The 21,268-nt window shown below is 42.5% G+C and overlaps 1 protein-coding gene across 1 annotated transcript in view; it reads right to left on the bottom strand.

Moving 5' to 3' along the window:
- The window catches only part of LOC121413291 (5'-nucleotidase domain-containing protein 1-like), a 39,912-nt gene extending 19,750 nt beyond the window's left edge, over window positions 1–20,162 (bottom strand). Inside the window, exon 1 of the mRNA XM_041606062.1 lies at window positions 20,083–20,162. Coding sequence (XP_041461996.1) covers window positions 20,083–20,133 — 51 coding nt within the window. The 5' untranslated portion in view covers window positions 20,134–20,162. The remainder of the gene's footprint in view (window positions 1–20,082) is intronic.
- Between the last annotated feature and the right edge of the window lie 1,106 nt (window positions 20,163–21,268).

Here is a 21,268-nt window from a genome sequence, read left to right as displayed (position 1 = left end):
CATAATAATGGATGAGGGTCGCCAGTCATAATATTAGAAGGGGTTCGCCAGTCATAATGGCAGATGAGGGTCGCTAGTCATAATAGTAGATGGGGTTCGCCAGTCATAATAATAGATGAGGGTCGCCAGTCATAATAGTAGAAGGGGTTCGCCAGTCATAATGGCAGATGAGGGTCGCTAGTCATAAAAGTAGATGGGGTTCGCCAGTCATAATAATGGATGAGGGTCGCCAGTCATAATATTAAAAGGGGTTCGCCAGTCATAATGGTAGAAGAGGGTCGCTAGTCATAATAGTAGATGGGGTTCGCCAGTCATAATGGTAGATAAGGGTCGCTATTCATAATAGTAGAAAGGGTTCGCTAGTCATAATAATAGATGAGGGTCGCCAGTCATAATAGTTGAAGGGGTACGCCAGTCATAATGGTAGATGAGGGTCGCTATTCATAATAGAAGAAAGGGTTCGCCAGTCATAATAATGGATGAGGGTCGCCATTCATAATCAAACAAGAGGGTCGCTAGTCATAATAAAGGAAGAGGGTCGCCAGTCATAAGGAGGAAAAGGGTTCGTTGATCATAAGGGTCGCCATTCATAATAGTGGATGAGGGTCGCCAGTCATAATAGTAGAAGGGGTTCGCCAGTCATAATGGTAGATGAGGGTCGCTAGTCATAATAGTAGATGGGGTTCGCCAGTCATAATAATGGATGAGGGTCGCCATTCATAATCAAACAAGAGGGTCGCTAGTCATAATAAAGGAAGAGGGTCGCCAGTCATAAGGAGGAAAAGGGTTCGTTGATCATAAGGGTCGCCATTCATAATAGTGGATGAGGGTCGCCAGTCATAATAGTAGAAGGGGTTCGCCAGTCATAATGGTAGATGGGGGTCGCCAGTCATAATATTAGAAGGGGTTCGCCAGTCATAATGGCAGATGAGGGTCGTTAGTCATAATAGTAGATGGGGTTCGCCAGTCATAATAATGGATGAGGGTCGCCAGTCATAATATTAAAAGGGGTTCGCCAGTCATAATGGTAGAAGAGGGTCGCTAGTCATAATAGTAGAAAGGGTTTGCTAGTCATAATAATAGATGAGGGTCGCCAGTCATAATAGTAGAAGGGGTTCGCCAGTCATAATGGTAGATGAGGGTCGCTATTCATAATAGTAGAAAGGGTTCGCCAGTCATAATAATGGATGAGGGTCTCTAGTCATAATAGTAGAAGGGGTTCGCCAGTCATAATAGTGGATGAGGGTCGCTATTCATAATAATAGAAAGGGTTCGTCAGTCATAATAATGGATGAGGGTCGCCAGTCATAATAGTAGAAGGGGTTCGCCAGTCATAATGGTAGATGAGGGTCGCTAGTCATAATAGTAGATGGGGTTCGCCAGTCATAATGGTGGATAAGGGTCGCTATTCATAATAGTAGAAAGGGTTCGCCAGTCATAATAATGGTCGCCAGTCATAATAGGAGAAAGGGTTCGCCAGTCATAATGGTAGATGAGGGTCGCTAGTCATAATAGTAGATGGGGTTCGCCAGTCATAATAATGGATGAGGGTCGCCAGTCATAATAGTACATTGTAAAGAATTAGGTGCCAATTTAGCGCTTACAGTGATTGTATAGTGATTGCACTGGGAGTGTTGGTTTTCTAGTTTAAATTTGAACTAGAAAATCAGCACTAGTAGTGCAGTCACTATACAAGCACTGTAAGTGCTGAATTAGCAATTAATTTTTACAGTGTAGTAGGGGTTTGCTAGTCATAATAGTAGATGAGGGTCGCTAGTCTTATTAGTAGAAGAGGGTCGCTAACCATGATAGTGGAAGGGGTTCGCCTGTCAGTAGAAGGGAACTTTGCTACATAATAGCTGAGGTGGGCGCAAAGCGTGAGAACACAAAAAAAATGTGATTTTCAAGCCTAATATGTATTATATTGTAGTTCAAAAAGGGTATTTAATTTCGAATAAGAGCACATTTTTATTTTGAAAAATGGGATTTTTTTTAAATCATAACCAGCAGGAGCTATTAAAAATGACACCCTTTAGAAAGATAAATTATCTCATGTTATTGACATTACTTTTGTGACCATCCTGAAATGTTTTGTTGGACTTCAAGAACAGTATTTAGTTTTGAAAAAAGAGCACATTTCATTTTGCCAAAAGGCTTTTTCCTTTTGAAAAAGGGCCTTTTTTTACCTACGGCGATTTTTTTTTTCATCATAACCAGCAGAAGTTGTTAGAAATGACACCCTCCCCTAAAAAAATCAAATTATCTTTAGGCGAAAAGGTGTAGATTGTGAATGATTCCAATAACAAGGAAATCTTCTTTGAATATATGCATTTAAGATAGTGTTGACCTAAACCTGTACCACAGTATTTTCTAAAAGCCTTTTTTTTAATAGAGGGTTTTTTTTAAGAAAAATGTCTTTTCTATCTATATTATACTTTTTTTTAGTTGATGTTGAATATGATATGAGCATGAAATTATTCCTTCATATTATATATTTCATTTTTTGAAAAGGAAAAAAACAAATATTCATTGTTTACAGGACACTCATTTTGTAAAGGATTTGGAAGAAAGCATCTTAAAGGAGTGGGAGGAAGGTTTTTTTCTCATATATATCATCTAATGCAATGCTATATTATTTGATAAAAACATACAACTTGTTATTAAGAGAGTAAAATGCGACACTGATGGAAAGTATGTTCCTTATTTCATTGATTTCATTGTATGGGCAAAATGACCCTAAATTTTTTAGATGTATTGAAAGTATCTTATTGGACTATGATGATCCTCATAAAATCCTATGTGGTGATTGGAACCTGGTCCAAAGTTTTGAGTCAGTGAGTTAATTTAGTTGATCCATGGCGTCAGTTAAATCCAAATCCAAAATGTTATACTTGGAGACAGCCCACACCATTGAAGCAAGTAGAAAACATTATTTTTTGATATCTTCAGATATTATTTCTTTGGTTAGAAAATGTGATATTTTTTTTTTTCATTTATTTTTTTTTTAAAACAAGTGCACACCTAGTTACCAATAATGCATACAGCATTTCCATTTATTTGAAAGCAGGATAAAAGAGCATTGTAGATTAAATGCCTTGCTCACGGGCATAGCTGCTGCGGCCGGGGATCGAACCCCGGACTTTCCATGTATAGCCAGGCGCCTTAGACCACTCGGCCACGGCACCTCCACGATATCCTAAATATTGATTTAGGATATCGTACCGATCACACAATGATCAGTTTAGAGATTGTGTTAGCTAAATGTTTTTACAGTATCTTGATATTGTCTTCATGGTAAAGCTTTTGAAACTGTTAGAAAAGAGAAACTCAGATTTATTATTGATTATCAGTTGTTTTTTATACACTGTTCATAGGCGGATCTAGGGGGTCCGAGGGGCCCACCCCCCCCCCCATTGGCGGAGCAAAAAAAATAAAAGGGGGGAAGAAAGAAAGAAAGAAAGAAAGAAAGAGAGAAAAAAAAAGAAAAAGAAGGGAAAAGAGAGGAGAAAAAAGAAGGGGAAACACAAGAAGAGGAAGACGAGTGAATAAAATAAGATGAGGGGAAGCCTAGGAAAATGATTTTTAAAATCCTTAATGTCACTATAAAAAAAATCGCTTGCGCTTCTCGCTTGCATTGCATGTAAGGTGATTTACATATCAATATGGAGATTGAAATATTAAAATTTGAAGTCAACATAGAAAACATATTTCAGCTCAGAAATCGTACTTTCATTATTTTGTTTGATTTACAAAGTGATTTTTAAAAAGTGCTCAGCAAAACTTTGTTTTATGGTCTGAATTTTTAAAAATTTCGGCTCGCGATTATAGCTCGCATTGATTATTGAAAATCTATCAACTCATGCATCTTCTTCATAAATCATAAATACAAAAGTGCTTTAAATGTATAGTTTTCAGGTCATAATATTAATAGATTTCACGCTCTCACATTAGGCTTATTAGGTTAATAAATAAGATATTAATTTAAGAATCAAATTGTCCCTTTTTTCTTATAGTCATAATTTTCATATGATGACACAATGCTCTTGGAATGTCCTGGTCCTATGTCAAAACTCAAAGTAATAATAATGAAACTTTTGAATGAAATTAAAATAATGAAACTCTTTTTTTTAAATCTCATCCATATCCACCTCACAATTTTTCCTACAAAGTGCTTGAAATACAGAGCTTAAATTGACCCTTTTCAGATCGGAATATCAAATGTTTTAAGCTCGCGCTTCGCGCTCACACTTTATCGATTTTAACGATGACAAAAGGTATTTAGAATGCCAACTCAGATTCTAGGTCTTAATCTGAAACACGCGCGCGTTTATTCAGATACGCAGCTTGTTCTCTGTATAAATCATTATCCAGTTTTATTCCACAATATAAAAAAAATTGTGCTCGCGCTTTGCGCTCAATGTAGAAAGATATCCAATTACTCATCCTTTTCATGATTTACAAAACATGAATGGAGTGTCCCGTTTTTAGGTGTAAACAGCGGCGTAACAGGGGTCGGTGGCCAAGGGGAGGGGGGGGGGGCAAGAGACAAAAATTTCCCGGTCATATCATGGAATAAACAGGCGCAATGGTGTAATTAGGCGACGATTTCGAAAGGGCAAGACATTGTGTATCAGGCAGAATTTATCTTTAAAAAAAAGTTGCGATGGAGCGATGCGAGCGAGCAAAAATTTTGACATTTTTAATACAAAAATCCAATTTTGTGATAGATTTTGACATGATATCCAGAGAATATATTTCACTCTTCTCTCTTTCCATCCCTTTTTTGTGATCTGTACGCCACTGTTAACAGGATTATTTGCGGCAGTAGCGTGCAGAGTAAACAAAACCAAAATCAAGGGGCGCAGTATGGCGCATGTGCTAAAAAAGCTGCTTAATATAAGTCCCGAGCGAGCGAAGCGAGAAAAAAATCACCTTTTCATGAGAATCTAAATTTGAGATATCTTTTTTTACATGGTAAAACTTTTGGGGACCATGGCCCAACCCTTCCATACTCATATACGGCAGTGCTATGCGTTTGGGGTCTGGGGCGGAGCCCCCGGAACTTCTTGATATCAAAGCCATTTAAACCTCGCAGATTGCCGCTATTTAATCAAATTGCGGGTATATACAGAATATAGCTTTTACACAACACATTTATTCAACCCAGTTGAACCAAATATTTTGAGGGGGCAAAACATAGCAATGTGGGGGGGGGGGGAAGTCGCCAGCGAGCAAGCGAGCTGGAAAAAAAATGCCTATTGAAATTAAATTCTAATTATGTGATAGATTTCTCCATTATATTCAGCAAATAACACATTTCATTGTTTCCATTCATTTCATTATACGTTGTCTCCCATAAATTCTTTAATTTCCTCTTGGGTGTTGAACCAAGACCCCCCCCTGCGCCTGTACGCCAGTGATTGAAAGTAAAGCTTAATGTAGGAAGGGTCCCTAAAGGGGGGGGGGCGTAATAGAGCCATTTGAAGGTCATAGATGAAGAGCCCCTACTGCTTGGGGTCTGGGGCAAAGCCCCGGTAGCTTTTTTTGCATAAAATTTAGCAAGCTAATAGCACAATGTTGTATGCAGTTCCTCTTTCTTCTCGCTCTTTATTTTCTATCCTCGTCAGCCCGGTCGTGTTATTAAGTTTTTATTTCTTGTCCCTTTTCTTTGTTTTCCAATTTAGCTTTTGACTAATTCCATTCTACCTTCATTTCCCGCTATTGTTTGCCATCTTTTAATTTATTTCCCATCATGCTATTGCACTATATAGGTCTATTTCAGAATGATTTGTTCTTTCTCAAATGTTTTTCTTTCGTTCTTCCCGCTTTCCTTCCTTTTCCATTTCAAAAAATATATTTTTCCTTGTTTTCTTTTTAATATATTATATTAACAATTTCTGCTCGCGCTTTGCGCTCGCTATATTAAAGGAAACCAAAACCCAAGAAGAAAAGCAATTTTACTTGAAAGAGTAAAATGAAAGGATCATTTAAAAAAAAAGTTTCATCAAAATCGGTTATGAAATAAGCAAGTTATGGGAGTTTGAAAACTCTTGTTGTACTTTCTAAGGGCATCCTTAAATTGGCAACGTGCTTCAATGGACAACTCTCCATTTGTTTTGTACACAAATTTTCAGATTTTCCTCATTATCTTTCAAGTTGCATCTTGCCTCCTTCTGAGCACAACATATGTCATGGGAAAATATAATCCACACCATATATGTCAAGGTCAGGAGGTGATAATGTGAAATATGTAAAATAAAGGGGAAAATCTGAAAATATGTGTACAAAACAAATGGAGAGTTGTCCACAAAATCAGCCATTCAGTCATTTCTGCTCGCGCTTCACGTTCGTAGTAGTTATTCATTTGCATGCACATCTTTTTCAGAAAAAATACAAAGGATTTCCAAAAAATTAGCTCGCGCTTCGCGCTCACATTATATAAATAAAGATGATATTGTCTATAAATGTTTATTCATAGGAATAAAGCTAAGAAGTGAGTATTAGGATTACCCCTTCAAAGAAACCAAAAATTATCTTCGAGTGGCCGATCGGGGAAAATATGTCTGAAAAAAAATCCGCCCCCCCCCTATTCAACATTTGTTGAATTGATTCATGATAATGGTACAGTATTGCAAGAACAAACAGACATCTTAAGAGAAATTGGGTCATATAATGAACAGTTATATAAATATAAATATCATGGAAATAGTGATGCTGAAGAACTTTTTTTTATCTTATTAGAAAAGAGAGTTTCCATAGTCTTACAGAGGAAGGCGATTCTTCTTTAGAAGGAGAAATATCTTACAGTGAAGTTGATTTTGCATTAAAAAAATATGAAAAATAATAAGCCTCCTGGACGAGATGGATTTACAACTGATTTTTTTAAAGCATTCTTTCAGGACTTAGGTATATTCTTGGTACGAAGTATGAATTTTGCTTATATTTCTGGAAAATTATCCATCTCACAAACAATAATGGCTTGATAACATTAATTCCTTAAGGTGACAAAGTAAGACATTTCATCAAAAATTGGAGATCAATTTCATTGTTGAATGTTGTTGGTAAACTGTTGTAAAGTTGTATTGCTCACAGACTTTAAAAAGTATTACCATATAATTATTCATGTTAATCAATCAGGATTCTTGTCTGGACGATTTATTGGTGAAAATAGGAAAATTTTGTATTATTTAATTGTGTATATGGAGAAGAAACATATTCCTGATTTCTGATTTTTCATGATTTTTTGTTTAAAACGCTTTCCATTTTTAAATTTGGCAAATCTTTCATGACATGAATAAAAATACTTGATCAGAATGCATTTTCTAGTGTTATAGTCAATGGGCAAATGACATTAAGATTCGTTTTTGTTAAGCGCTAAAAGTCTTGGGTTGTTGATTCGAAATTCACACTCTGCCAAACGAATTTATGTTGGCTTAAAAGAATACAAAGTTCTTTAAAATGCGGATAACACAGTTTTATTTCTCAATGGTGCAGCTGCCAGTTTCTGTAATGTACTAAATATTTTGGATTCATTTGCTAAATGTAGTGGGTTGAAGGTCAATACGCAAAATCTACCATCTACCTCAGCTACCATTTTGACTGGCGAACCCTTTCTCCTATTATGACTGGCGACCCTCATCCATTATTATGACTGGCGAACCCTTTCTACTATTATGAATAGCGACCCCCATCTACCATTATGACTGGCGACCCTCATCCATTATTATGACTGGCGAACCCTTTCTACTATTATGAATAGCGACCCTCATCTACCATTATGACTTGCGAACCCCTTCTACCATTATGACTGGCGAACCCCTTCTACTTTTATGACTGGCGAACCCTTTTTAGTATTATGACTGGCGACCCTCATCCATTATTATGACTGGCGAACCCTTTCTACTATTATAAATAGCGACCCTCATCTACCATTATGACTGGCGAACCCCTTTTACTATTATGACTGGCGACCCTCATCTATTATTATGACTGGCGAACCCTTTCTACTATTATGAATAACGACCCTCATCTACCATTATGACTGGCGAACCCCTTCTACTATTATGAATAGCGACCCTCATCTACCATTATGACTGGCGAACCCCTTCTACTATTATGAATAGCGACCCTCATCTACCATTATGACTGGCGAACCCCTTCTACTATTATGAATAGCGACCCTCATCTACCATTATGACTGGCGAACCCCTTCTACTTTTATGACTGGCGAACCCCTTTTAGTATTATGACTGGCGACCCTCATCCATTATTATGACTGGCGAACCCTTTCTCCTATTATGACTGGCGACCCTCATCCGTTATTATGACTGGCGACCCTCATCCATTATTATGACTGACGAACCCTTTCTCCTATTATGACTGGCGACCCTCATCTACCATTATGACTGGCGAACCCCTTCTACTATTATAAATAGCGACCCTCATCTACCATTATGACTGGCGAACCCCTTCTACTATTATGAATAGCGACCCTCATCTACCATTATGACTGGCGAACCCCTTCTACTTTTATGACTGGCGAACCCCTTTTATTATTATGACTGGCGACCCTCATCCATTATTATGACTGGCGAACCCTTTCTCCTATTATGACTGGCGACCCTCATTCCTTATTATGACTGGCGAACCCTTTCTACTATTATAAATAGCGACCCTCATCTACCATTATGACTGGCGAACCCCTTTTACTATTATGACTGGCGACCCTCATCTATTATTATGACTGGCGAACCCTTTCTACTATTATGAATAACGACCCTCATCTACCATTATGACTGGCGAACCCCTTCTACTATTATGAATAGCGACCCTCATCTACCATTATGACTGGCGAACCCCTTCTACTATTATGAATAGCGACCCTCATCTACCATTATGACTGGCGAACCCCTTCTACTATTATGAATAGCGACCCTCATCTACCATTATGACTGGCGAACCCCTTCTACTATTATGAATAGCGACCCTCATCTACCATTATGACTGGCAAACCCCTTCTACTTTTATGACTGGCGAACCCCTTTTAGTATTATGACTGGCGACCCTCATCCATTATTATGACTGGCGAACCCTTTCTCCTATTATGAATAGCGACCCTCATCTACCATTATGACTTGCGAACCCCTTCTACCATTATGACTGGCGAACCCCTTCTACTTTTATGACTGGCGAACCCTTTTTAGTATTATGACTGGCGACCCTCATCCATTATTATGACTGGCGAACCCTTTCTCCTATTATGACTAGCGACCCTCATTCCTTATTATGACTGGCGAACCCCTTCTACTATTATGAATAGCGACTCTCATCTACCATTATGACTGGCGAACCCCTTTTACTATTATGACTGGCGACCCTGATCTATTATTATGACTGGCGAACCCTTTCTACTATTATGAATAGCGACCCTCATCTACCATTATGACTGGCGAACCCCTTCTACTATTATGAATAGCGACCCTCATCTACCATTATGACTGGCGAACCCCTTCTACTATTATGAATAGCGACCCTCATCTACCATTATGACTGGCGAACCCCTTCTACTTTTATGAATAGCGACCCTCATCTACCATTATGACTGGCGAACCCCTTCTACTTTTATGACTGGCGAACCCCTTTTAGTATTATGACTGGCGACCCTCATCCATTATCATGACTGGCGAACCCTTTCTCCTATTATGACTGGCGACCCTCATCCGTTATTATGACTGGCGACCCTCATCCATTATTATGACTGACGAACCCTTTCTCCTATTATGACTGGCGACCCTCATCTACCATTATGACTGGCGAACCCCTTCTACTATTATAAATAGCGACCCTCATCTACCATTATGACTGGCGAACCCCTTCTACTATTATGAATAGCGACCCTCATCTACCATTATGACTGGCGAACCCCTTCTACTTTTATGACTGGCGAACCCCTTTTATTATTATGACTGGCGACCCTCATCCATTATTATGACTGGCGAACCCTTTCTCCTATTATGACTGGCGACCCTCATTCCTTATTATGACTGGCGAACCCTTTCTACTATTATAAATAGCGACCCTCATCTACCATTATGACTGGCGAACCCCTTTTACTATTATGACTGGCGACCCTCATCTATTATTATGACTGGCGAACCCTTTCTACTATTATGAATAACGACCCTCATCTACCATTATGACTGGCGAACCCCTTCTACTATTATGAATAGCGACCCTCATCTACCATTATGACTGGCGAACCCCTTCTACTATTATGAATAGCGACCCTCATCTACCATTATGACTGGCGAACCCCTTCTACTATTATGAATAGCGACCCTCATCTACCATTATGACTGGCGAACCCCTTCTACTATTATGAATAGCGACCCTCATCTACCATTATGGCTGGCGAACCCCTTCTACTTTTATGACTGGCGAACCCCTTTTAGTATTATGACTGGCGACCCTCATCCATTATTATGACTGGCGAACCCTTTCTCCTATTATGAATAGCGACCCTCATCTACCATTATGACTTGCGAACCCCTTCTACCATTATGACTGGCGAACCCCTTCTACTTTTATGACTGGCGAACCCTTTTTAGTATTATGACTGGCGACCCTCATCCATTATTATGACTGGCGAACCCTTTCTCCTATTATGACTAGCGACCCTCATTCCTTATTATGACTGGCGAACCCCTTCTACTATTATGAATAGCGACTCTCATCTACCATTATGACTGGCGAACCCCTTTTACTATTATGACTGGCGACCCTGATCTATTATTATGACTGGCGAACCCTTTCTACTATTATGAATAGCGACCCTCATCTACCATTATGACTGGCGAACCCCTTCTACTATTATGAATAGCGACCCTCATCTACCATTATGACTGGCGAACCCCTTCTACTATTATGAATAGCGACCCTCATCTACCATTATGACTGGCGAACCCCTTCTACTTTTATGAATAGCGACCCTCATCTACCATTATGACTGGCGAACCCCTTCTACTTTTATGACTGGCGAACCCCTTTTAGTATTATGACTGGCGACCCTCATCCATTATCATGACTGGCGAACCCTTTCTCCTATTATGACTGGCGACCCTCATCCGTTATTATGACTGGCGACCCTCATCCATTATTATGACTGACGAACCCTTTCTCCTATTATGACTGGCGACCCTCATCTACCATTATGACTGGCGAACCCCTTCTACTATTATAAATAGCGACCCTCATCTACCATTATGACTGGCGAACCCCTTCTACTATTATGAATAGCGACCCTCATCTACCATTATGACTGGCGAACCCCTTCTACTTTTATGACTGGCGAACCCCTTTTATTATTATGACTGGCGACCCTCATCCATTATTATGACTGGCGAACCCTTTCTCCTATTATGACTGGCGACCCTCATCCATTATTATGACTGGCGACCCTCATCCATTATTATGACTGGCGAACCCTTTCTACTATTATGAATAGCGACCCCCATCTACCATTATGACTTGCGAACCCCTTCTACCATTATGACTGGCGAACCCTTTTTAGTATTATGACTGGCGACCCTCATCCATTATTATGACTGGCGAACCCTTTCTCCTATTATGAATAGCGACCCTCATCTACCATTATGACTGGCGAACCCCTTCTACTTTTATGACTGGCGAACCCCTTTTAGTATTATGACTGGTGACCCTCATCCATTATTATGACTGGCGAACCCTTTCTACTATTATGAATAGCGACCCTCATCTACCATTATGACTGGCGACCCTCATCTACCATTATGACTGGCGAACCCCTTCTACTATTATGACTGGCGAACCCCTTTTAGTATTATGACTGGCGACCCTCATCCATTATTATGACTGGCGAACCCTTTCTCCTATTATGACTGGCGACCCTCATCCATTATTATGACTGGCGACCCTCATCCATTATTATGACTGGCGAACCCTTTCTACTATTATGAATAGCGACCCTCATCTACCATTATGACTGGCGAACCCCTTCTACTATTATGAATAGTGACCCTCATCTACCATTATGACTGGCGAACCCCTTCTACTTTTATGACTGGCGAACCCCTTTTATTATTATGACTGGCGACCCTCATCCATTATTATGACTGGCGACCCTCATCCATTATTATGACTGGCGAACCCTTTCTACTATTATGAATAGCGACCCTCATCTACCATTATGACTTGCGAACCCCTTCTACAATTATGACTGGCGAACCCCTTTTATTATTATGACTGGCGACCCTCATGTATTATTATGACTGACGAACCCCTTCTACTATTATGACTGGCGACCCTCATCACCTATTATGACTGGCGACCCTTATGATTAATGTAGCCTCTTCCTTTTTATGACTAGCGACCCTTATCTAGTATTATGAATACCGACCCTCGTTGTTGATTATGACTAGCGATCCTTATGATCAATTACCCTTATGGTCCATTATGAATAGCGACCCTTATCTTGCATTATGAAAATCGGACCTTATGACCCATGGTCCTTATGACCTTATGACTAGCGACCCCTTTTGCCTATTATGACTAGCGAGCTTTTGGGTATAGGATTTTACACGTTATGACTAGCGGTCCTTATGACCAGTCAGTATTATGACTTATGGTCCTTATGACTGACGGGCTTATCCCATTGGAACAGATCTTGGGACAACTACAGAAAGAACGGCCGCACTAATGTATTTTCTACGCTTCCAGCAGGTATGTAATACACCTACCTGTTTGTAAATTAAGAGGCTTTTTTATAGGAGGAAATTATAATTTGTTTTAACAAATTTTCGGCATTACTCCTTTTTGTTTAAGATCAGTATGCTCGAAAAAAAGCATACTGATCTTGAACAAATAGGAGTAATGCCGAAAATTTGTTAAAACAAATTATAATTTCCTCCTATAAAAAGCCTCTTAATTTACTATCTATTGTCCACGGCGGACAGCATTTGAATAGTAATGAGTCAGAAAGAAGAGGATCAAGGGTATTTGAATTCCAGTTCATCGTGGCTTAGCCGTGAACCAGAATATGAAAATACCATGATTTTCTTATTTACGAGATAACTGGATATACCCATTTGATTTGCTAGTTCATTACAATGAACCTGCGTGCCGAATATAGAGTACACAACTTTTCCTGCGCGCGCGCTGCATCTCCCTACCAACGCACTATCCCAAGATCGTCGCGCAATTTGGCGTCCATTTCCTCTCATGAGCCTGCGGGCAAGACATGTTGTCACACAAGGTGAGGGGTAGGAGGGAGGGTTCAAATGGGTATATCCAGTTATCTCGTAAATAAGAAAATCATGGTAAGTATTTTCATAATTTACATCAATAACTGGGATATACCCATTTGATTTGCTAGACCAACACGGATTCAACGTGAAGGGAGGCATGTCTAGACTAAGAAGTGCGTAAAAATAGGGAGATGAAGACACGAAGGCCGTTGCCTTAAGGACAGGGGAGGCGATAAAGCCTCATGTGAAGAAGTCCTTAAGAGCAAGGAGTGAAGGAAAGAGGAGCGTCAATAGGCGGACCTCGAGAAGTCGTGAACGACGATTCCAAGAAAGAGCCCAAGAAGAATGATACTAAGTATCATGGGCCCTCGGCCTAGTGTCAGGAGAACAACATCACCAGCTGACTAGAGCGTAAAATTCGGAATTTGTTGAAAATTTCAACAAGAATCGTGATCGGAAAACTGAAGCTTTTAAGGCTCAGTAAGTGATCAATCGAACAATCTGAGAAGGCGAGATATCTCAGAAGCCTCCGCGTGGGAGAAAGCGCCCAGAATTCGATATCTGTCTCAAATGCGTGAGGGCAGAACATCTGCAGAATTCTGATAGAGAGCTGTGGCAGAACGTTACTAGCGGTCCGAAGGGGACCAGGAACGACGGAGAGTAGGGATTTAAGAAGAAAACCACTCGTAAGGCAGTCAAGGGTCGAGAAAGCGACTGAGTGCCATCCTGTTAATAAGAAATGCCGCGGACCTGCTGCCTATGTAGAATAAAGCAGTCTGGTCAAAACAGCTCAACCGGGCGTGTCAGAGAACAGCGCGGTACACATCACGACAAAAGTGTGATAGACCGAGTGATCGAGAGAGAACTCAGGATCCCCTTTCTCCCGTACTGATTGAAGCACCCATCTGAGGGTGCAGTGCCCGCGGTGGAAGAGGTGGCTTGGCTCAAGCCACCATCGCCGAGAGAGCCCGTGAGGCTAGGCTGCGATGGATGTCCGCTGGGCGGGGGAATCCCTAGCAGCAGCAAGTGTACGCCAGAGGGAGCTGGCGAAAAATCTCTGTCATGATCTTACGTGAAAGCGACAATCAAGAGATGTTCTAACGAACAGACATCGCCAGATATGATACCTCAACAGTTACGTTCCCAACGGAATCGAATGAGGTAGCAACGGCCCTGTCCTATCAAGTTAGGGACGGAAACTGGCTAAGAGTGTCGATGTCCTCGCTTGAAGAAACAAGCGAAGGAGGAAGGAGACTTGAGGAAAGTAATCACAAAAATTTCCATCAGTCTGCGGTGAGAACCAGTTGTTTATGAAAACAGCCACAAGGCCTGGTCTCTCAGGTGATCGTAAGAGCAAGCACCGCCGGCGCCGGTTGCGGCAGCGTGGAACAGTCCGATATCGGAGAATAAGGAGTTCCAAAAAGCTGCGGGGGGCGGCAAAAATGACGCCCTAAGCAGCGGGGGATGAGCATCTAAGTTTCTAAAAGAAGAACTCCAGTGAAGTAAATCACTTACATGGAGAGACTCATCCACAGTCGGCCCGAGAAAAAGCGGGTCGTAGTGATCGTGGTTAGGTAGGCATAAGCATACATGCATCCACGGTTACATCATCCTCGGTCGTGCGGTGACCATGGCCACATGCATTGCATGGAGGGAGGATGAAAGCAGCATGCGAGGCGACTCGAGTGTGCCGAGTGAAAAAGCTTCTAAATAAGAAGACGGTTCGACAAACGGGCACGGTAAGACATCCACCGTAGACCACTCCACACAAGGAGGAAACGGCGGAGACGCCCGCAAGCTTGACCCACATAGAGGGCAGTCTATAAGATAGACTGTTAGAGCTCGACCGATGGTCTGGCGGCGTACAGTTTGGTGTAAACTCGCCGACCCGGTACGGTGGGTGTGCCCAGAAAGTAGGCATAGAATGCCGACAGAGAAGTCTGGGGCTTTAAACAAGCTTGAACGCACGTACATAGCCAATAATCTCATGAGATGTACGGCGGTTTCTTTCCTCCGAGATGATGCTTACCCGACCGGGAAGGACTCGGGGAACAGCTGTGAATGTCAACAGGAGGGATATCTAGCATATGAAAAGCTGATTCCCTCCAGGTATTCGGTGCGGGTGCTGCCGGCGGTGTCCGGGGGGACGACCGGTGATGGCAGCTCGGGCAGGGCTCGAACGAGCCACCCGAATACGAGACAAATAGGTTAACATAACCATAATGCACCGGGTGGTGAAGGCGTAGCGATTACTAAGCACAGGAGAACTTTTAATCGCCGTGACATTCAGATCCGATATACATACTCATAAGTACGGAGAGTTATGAGGTAGTGAGACATACCGCTGAGCGGTGATGGTGCTCATATCGGAGTCGCCCTCTCTTCAGCGGCGATCGCTGGAGGACGGGTGTCTGTACTAGCCCTGACTCTGGCCTTGCAAGGGTAGGAGCTAAGTAAGACAGGGCACCCTTACTTTCGAATAGAAAGTGAGGTTCAGGCCAGAAACCGACGGTCCCGTCGCCTGGGCGGACGGTCCGCGGACGTGATAGGTTGCCCTCTCAAAGCAGCCAAACATTCTCACGAGAGAAGTGCGGCATGCGGTATGTAAGAGATTCTTACCTCCAATCTACGGGCCCGCTTAGGGGGTAGAATGGAGAGAGTTACCGCTGAAGGAGTCGTCGCCGTACGTGAGCTTGACGTAGAGGGCGAATTCGGGAGTACCTGCATAATAAGGGGGAATACCCATGCAGGTAACTCGCCGATGGCTCCCCGGAGTGCGGGTTGGCGAGAGAAGTCTCAATCCGCTCAATACCCGACACCGGCAATAAGACCGCGGCGGTCTTATAATGACGGAGAACACGAGGGTAAGAACCCGTAATGCTCGGGGACGCATAGATGCAGCCTGAACGGATGCAACGTCCAGCCGTCGGTCACCGAGAGCTTGCCGACATATTGATGCTTGAAAGCCGTATGTCGGAAGCACCTGCATAGAAACGGGGGTCAACGTGTAGGTGAACAGCGTTTCAATAAATGCCTGGTGTGAGAGGACAGGTGATTGCTTGAGCCGCACAGCGCTTAGGAAGGCGGCTGAAGCTGATATGAAGCGTGGGTGAATTACCCGCACTGCTCATGGGAGTATGTGCGACGCCTGACCCACAAATGTCGGGAGTCTGATGACATAATGGAGGGCGATGCCCGTATGTCGATAACACCTGTGTATTAGCGGGGATTTTCCTTGCAGGTGCGTGAGCCGGCGAATCATGAAATCGCCGGTGACTCTCCGATGTGCAAGATGGCGAATGTCTGCTTAACCTGCCCGGTGCTCGACACGGCGGTTTTAGCTGACAGGGAGCATGAGGATAAAGATCCGTGATGCTCGAGGGCGTTCTGTTGTAACATGAAGTTACGACGCCTGGCCATCGGCACAAGAATCAGAAAGAAAGGTCTGCCCGCAAAGCGGGATTAGCGACCTAGACTTTCTTCTTGTTCTTCCTCTTCTGTGCGGCCCCCGCCGGGGGGCAGAAGAGGGTACAATCATCGGGAGTCTGGCGACATAGTGGTGGGCGACGCCCGTATGTCGATAGCACCTGTGTATTAGCGGGAATTTCCCTTGCAGGTGCGTGGGCCGGCGAATCATATTGCCGGTGACTCTCCGAGGTGCGAGACGGCGACTGTCTGCTTGACCTGCCTGGTGCTCGACACGGCGGTTTTAGCTGACAGAGAGCATTAGGATGAAGATCCGTGGTGCTCGAGGGCGTTCTGTTGTAACATGAAGTTACGACGCCTGGCCGTCGGCACAAGAATCAGAAGGGAAGGTCTGCCCGCACAGCGGGGTTAGCGACCTAGAATTTCTTCTTCTTCTTCCTCTTTTATGCGGCCCCCGCCGGGGGGCAGAAGAGGGTATAATGATCGGGAGTCTGGTGACATAATGGCGGGCGACGCCCGTATGTCGATAGCACCTGTGTATTAGCGGGAATTTCCCTTGCAGGTGCGTGAGCCAGCGAATCATGATATTGCCGGTGACTCTCCGAGGTGTGAGATGGCGACTGTCTGCTTGACCTGCCCGGTGCTGGACACGGCGGTTTTAGCTGACAGGGAGTATGAGGATAAGATCCGTGATACTCGAGGGCGTTTAATTGTAACAGGAGGTTACGACGCCTGGCCATTTATTTGAGGGCCGGCGGTTCGTGAGAATCGCTAGAGGCACCTCGGTGTGTTGGATGGCCGGTGTCTGCTTGATCCGCTCGGTTGGTAGTACCGTCGGCTGAAGCAGGCAAGCCTGGGGGTAAAAACCCGCAGTGCTGGAGGGCACTCTAGATTAGCTTGAGAAGCTGAGAGGCCTGGCCATCAAAAGAATCAGAGGACAGACCGCCCGACGGAGCGGGGCTTACGTCTGTGGTTCTCCTCTTCTTCTTTTCTTCTTCGGTTGCTCCGGCGCCGGAGCGGAAGAAGGGACAAGAGGCTGGGCTGCGCCTGTCTTCCTCTCCTTAGCTCTCCCACGGGGAGAGCTAGCCGAGGACCAGACGCTGGACCAGAGGCTGGACCAGAGACTGGACTGCGCCTGTCTTCCTCTCCTTAGCTCTCCCACGGGGAGAGCTAGCCGAGCGAGAGGAGGCGTCGGCCGAATCTGACGGCGTCAGATTGAATTGAGAGTCCGACACGGTCCGACTCAGGTGCCTCTTCCGACTAGGGGCTGGTAGCCCTTTGCCGACGCTCCCTAGAGGGGTCTTACACGGCATCGAGCCTAGTCTTTGCCGGGTGGAGAGACCCGTGCTCTCCCCCCGGACTTTAGGTGACCCGATGGCCGGTGGGTCTGACAGCCCTAGAGGAGTCGCCGTTTTCTGTACTAGTGCGACGCTCCCCGATAAGGTTCAGGTTCCGGGACGGAAGCCTTGGCCATCACCGTGCGGGCACGTGGTCGCAAATCCACGGTTCCACCCTTATTAAGCGGGGCATGTGAACGCGCGTCCACGGTTCCACCCCTTTGAGAGCCCACGGGGCTCTGACTCTGTTCTCGCTATCTATACTACCTGTGGTGGGGGATAAGACCCCGGTGTCGGGCCCCGAAACAGCAGTCGCCTGAGGCTCTTCAGGAAGAGAGTCCGAAAGGCTCATTATTGCCGTAGGGTGATCTAGTAGTAAGATAAAAAACAGAGAAGCAAAGGGGGTAGGGGGGGTAACAAACCCCAACCCAGAAGACAAGGACCTCAAAAAGCGGACTTTTGAGAATCAAAAACGGATCTCACAAGGATGATACAAAGTAAAATCCCAGAACAAAGGAAACAGTAATAATTAAAGAATTATTATGAGACACTGTCCCTGAAGTCCGTTAGAAAAATTAATTATTTGATTATCACAACAAGAATCTGCTTCCGCCAAATTTCTGAAAGAAGGAAGGGGGGAAGCATCTAAAAAGAAGAAAACACTAAGTTTTTTTTTTTTTTTGTGTGTCCACCTGTTCAAAAGAAAAAATAATTTTTCTTGAGGTGAGGATCAGCTAAGGAAAAAAGGGAAACAAGATTCCCTTTCTTTTTTTTTTATAAACAAGAAGTTTAAGAAAAAAAATTTATAAGTCCGGAGACCGGTAGCTGACCTGAAAAGGAAGGGGGGAAAAACAAAGATAGCTTTCCCGAGAAGGAAGGCCGAGTCAAAGGCGACGAACGCTGACAGGAGACGGCTTCCTAAAAAAAAATTTCTAAGTATTCTTGTGAAGGAAAGAAAAGAAAAAAAATTTTAAGACAAGGTCAGAATTTTTTTTTTTTTTTTTTTTTAATTAATTGAATTAATCAATTAATAAACACAAGAACAAAGGATTGATTGAAACAAAAGAACAATCAACTAACTCGAAACAAGAGACAAAGAACTTGAATCGAGGCAAAGGAGCAAGTCAAGAATTAAAAGAATCAATCAATTAATTAATCAATTAACCAATTAATTCAATTAATAAATACAAGAACAAAGGATTGATTGAAACAAAAGAACAATCAACTAACTCGAAACAAGAGACAAAGAACTTGAAACGAGGCTGGAATACGACGCTCCTGACGTCCTACAGAACCTATCTGTGGAGAAATAAATCAATTAAATTCACGACGAGTCGTATAAACGAAGAAGTCAGTGAATAAAAAGAATTAAAAGAATTAAAAAGGAGCGAAGACAACGCCCGAGCAGGAAGGCGCGGAGCTATGGGGCGGAGAGGTGAAGACAACCCGCCTGTTGAGAAACGTATCTTAAAAAACAAACTCACGAAGAGGGACAAGAAACGTTAAAATAATATCACGGAAGCTCCGCGCGACGTGATAATCCTACAACAATCTTAGATGAGAGAAAATAAGATTGAAATAAGGGAAGAATTGCACAATAAAGTATCCAAACGGAAAACAGAATTGCAATTTTGAGAGTGTACTTAGCTTGCGACTGCACTCGACCGCAGGCGAAAGTAAAAGAGGAAATGGACGCCAAATTGCGCGACGATCTTGGGATAGTGCGTTGGTAGGGAGATGCAGCGCGCGCGCAGGAAAAGTTGTGTACTCTATATTCGGCACGCAGGTTCATTGTAATGAACTAGCAAATCAAATGGGTATATCCCAGTTATTGATGTAAATTAGCCTGGTGGTTGAGTCGCTGCCCGGAAAGCAGTAGATGGCAGGTTCGAATCCCACTGGTTCCAATTTTTTCTGACTTACGATTTATGATTTTCATACAGATCGAGCATACTGATCTTATGATTTTCATTACAGATCGAGCATACTGATCTTAAACAAATAGGAGTAATGCCGAAAATTTGTTAAAACAAACCTACCTGTTTGTCAATAATATCCACTAATCTGGCACACACCACACATCCCGGCATGTCAAAATAGTTCTCAAAATACCGGAAACTTCCTGCATAAGAGAAAACATCAAACAAGAAAAGAAAAAAATATTAAATTTGAGATGCATAAAAAACAATTATTTTCAAAATCAAATAAATAAAATATTAGGAACAAATGTTACCCTTTGTGGTTATCCTCGTTGCAATTAAAATGAATCTAGATTATCGGTCTGTAGGAACCATTTACATGACATATTGCATAAAGATAAAATTGAATTTATTATCAAATAATAAGGAACTGACAATTCAAGAAAAGATGAATAGTAAAATCCAATAATGAATTACTATTGTTTGCTTTGAAATTCACATTAATGTAATCATGAAAAAATGAGAATCATGTGCCCCATTATAAAGATTATTCATTCATTGATATTTTTTTAACAGACTAAATTAAATACAGGTTCGATAAGATTATTTTCATTGTATCCTGCCTAAATGGTTAATCTGAAATGGTTTAACATTTATGCACATCTTAACAAAAAAGTTTGGGCAATTACAAAATCGTAGCCAATGGCAGCTAGCTCCTTGCTTGCAATTAAGGGAAAACTACCATAAAATATTAGGCTTGTAATAAATTTCTCATGGCTTCAAGCCAAATAAGAACAGTAACATTGCGTGACAGCTATGCTTAAGTGAACATCGAAACTTTGTTCGTAGACAATAGAAAATATGAGGCATATAAAAAACAAGCTAATAACAAATACAATTTTGAAAATTTTATTATAGGTGGTTTCAAACCGCCTCGATCATAAGAATCTCCGTTAAATTATGAGAACTTTTTAGGCCCCCAAAATACCCATAAATTATTCCTACATTCACACCGCCCTGAAACATACCCTTCGGGATAAATTCCTGAAGTTAGGAGCATGCGCAGTATGGTCTGATAAGCAAGCGAGGCACAATATTCAAAATCACTGGCTCAGCAGCCACCCAAGGCGCCCGTGCCCAACTACACGCTGGGCTAAAAGTTCCTGTAAATTGCTTTCACATTGCCAAAATACCTGTGACCTTGGAAAAATCCCAGCGAAAATTCTCATAATTTTGACAAGTACCTACTATTTAGTGGGTATTTTCTTTCGGGGAGATTATGCGTAATTTGCTTTCATATTGCCAA

The sequence above is a fragment of the Lytechinus variegatus genome, chromosome 4 (assembly GCF_018143015.1).
Source record: "Lytechinus variegatus isolate NC3 chromosome 4, Lvar_3.0, whole genome shotgun sequence".
NCBI classification, from domain to species: domain Eukaryota; kingdom Metazoa; phylum Echinodermata; class Echinoidea; order Temnopleuroida; family Toxopneustidae; genus Lytechinus; species Lytechinus variegatus.
Note: the sequence above shows the minus strand (reverse complement) of the source record. Positions and strands in the feature narration are given on the sequence as shown.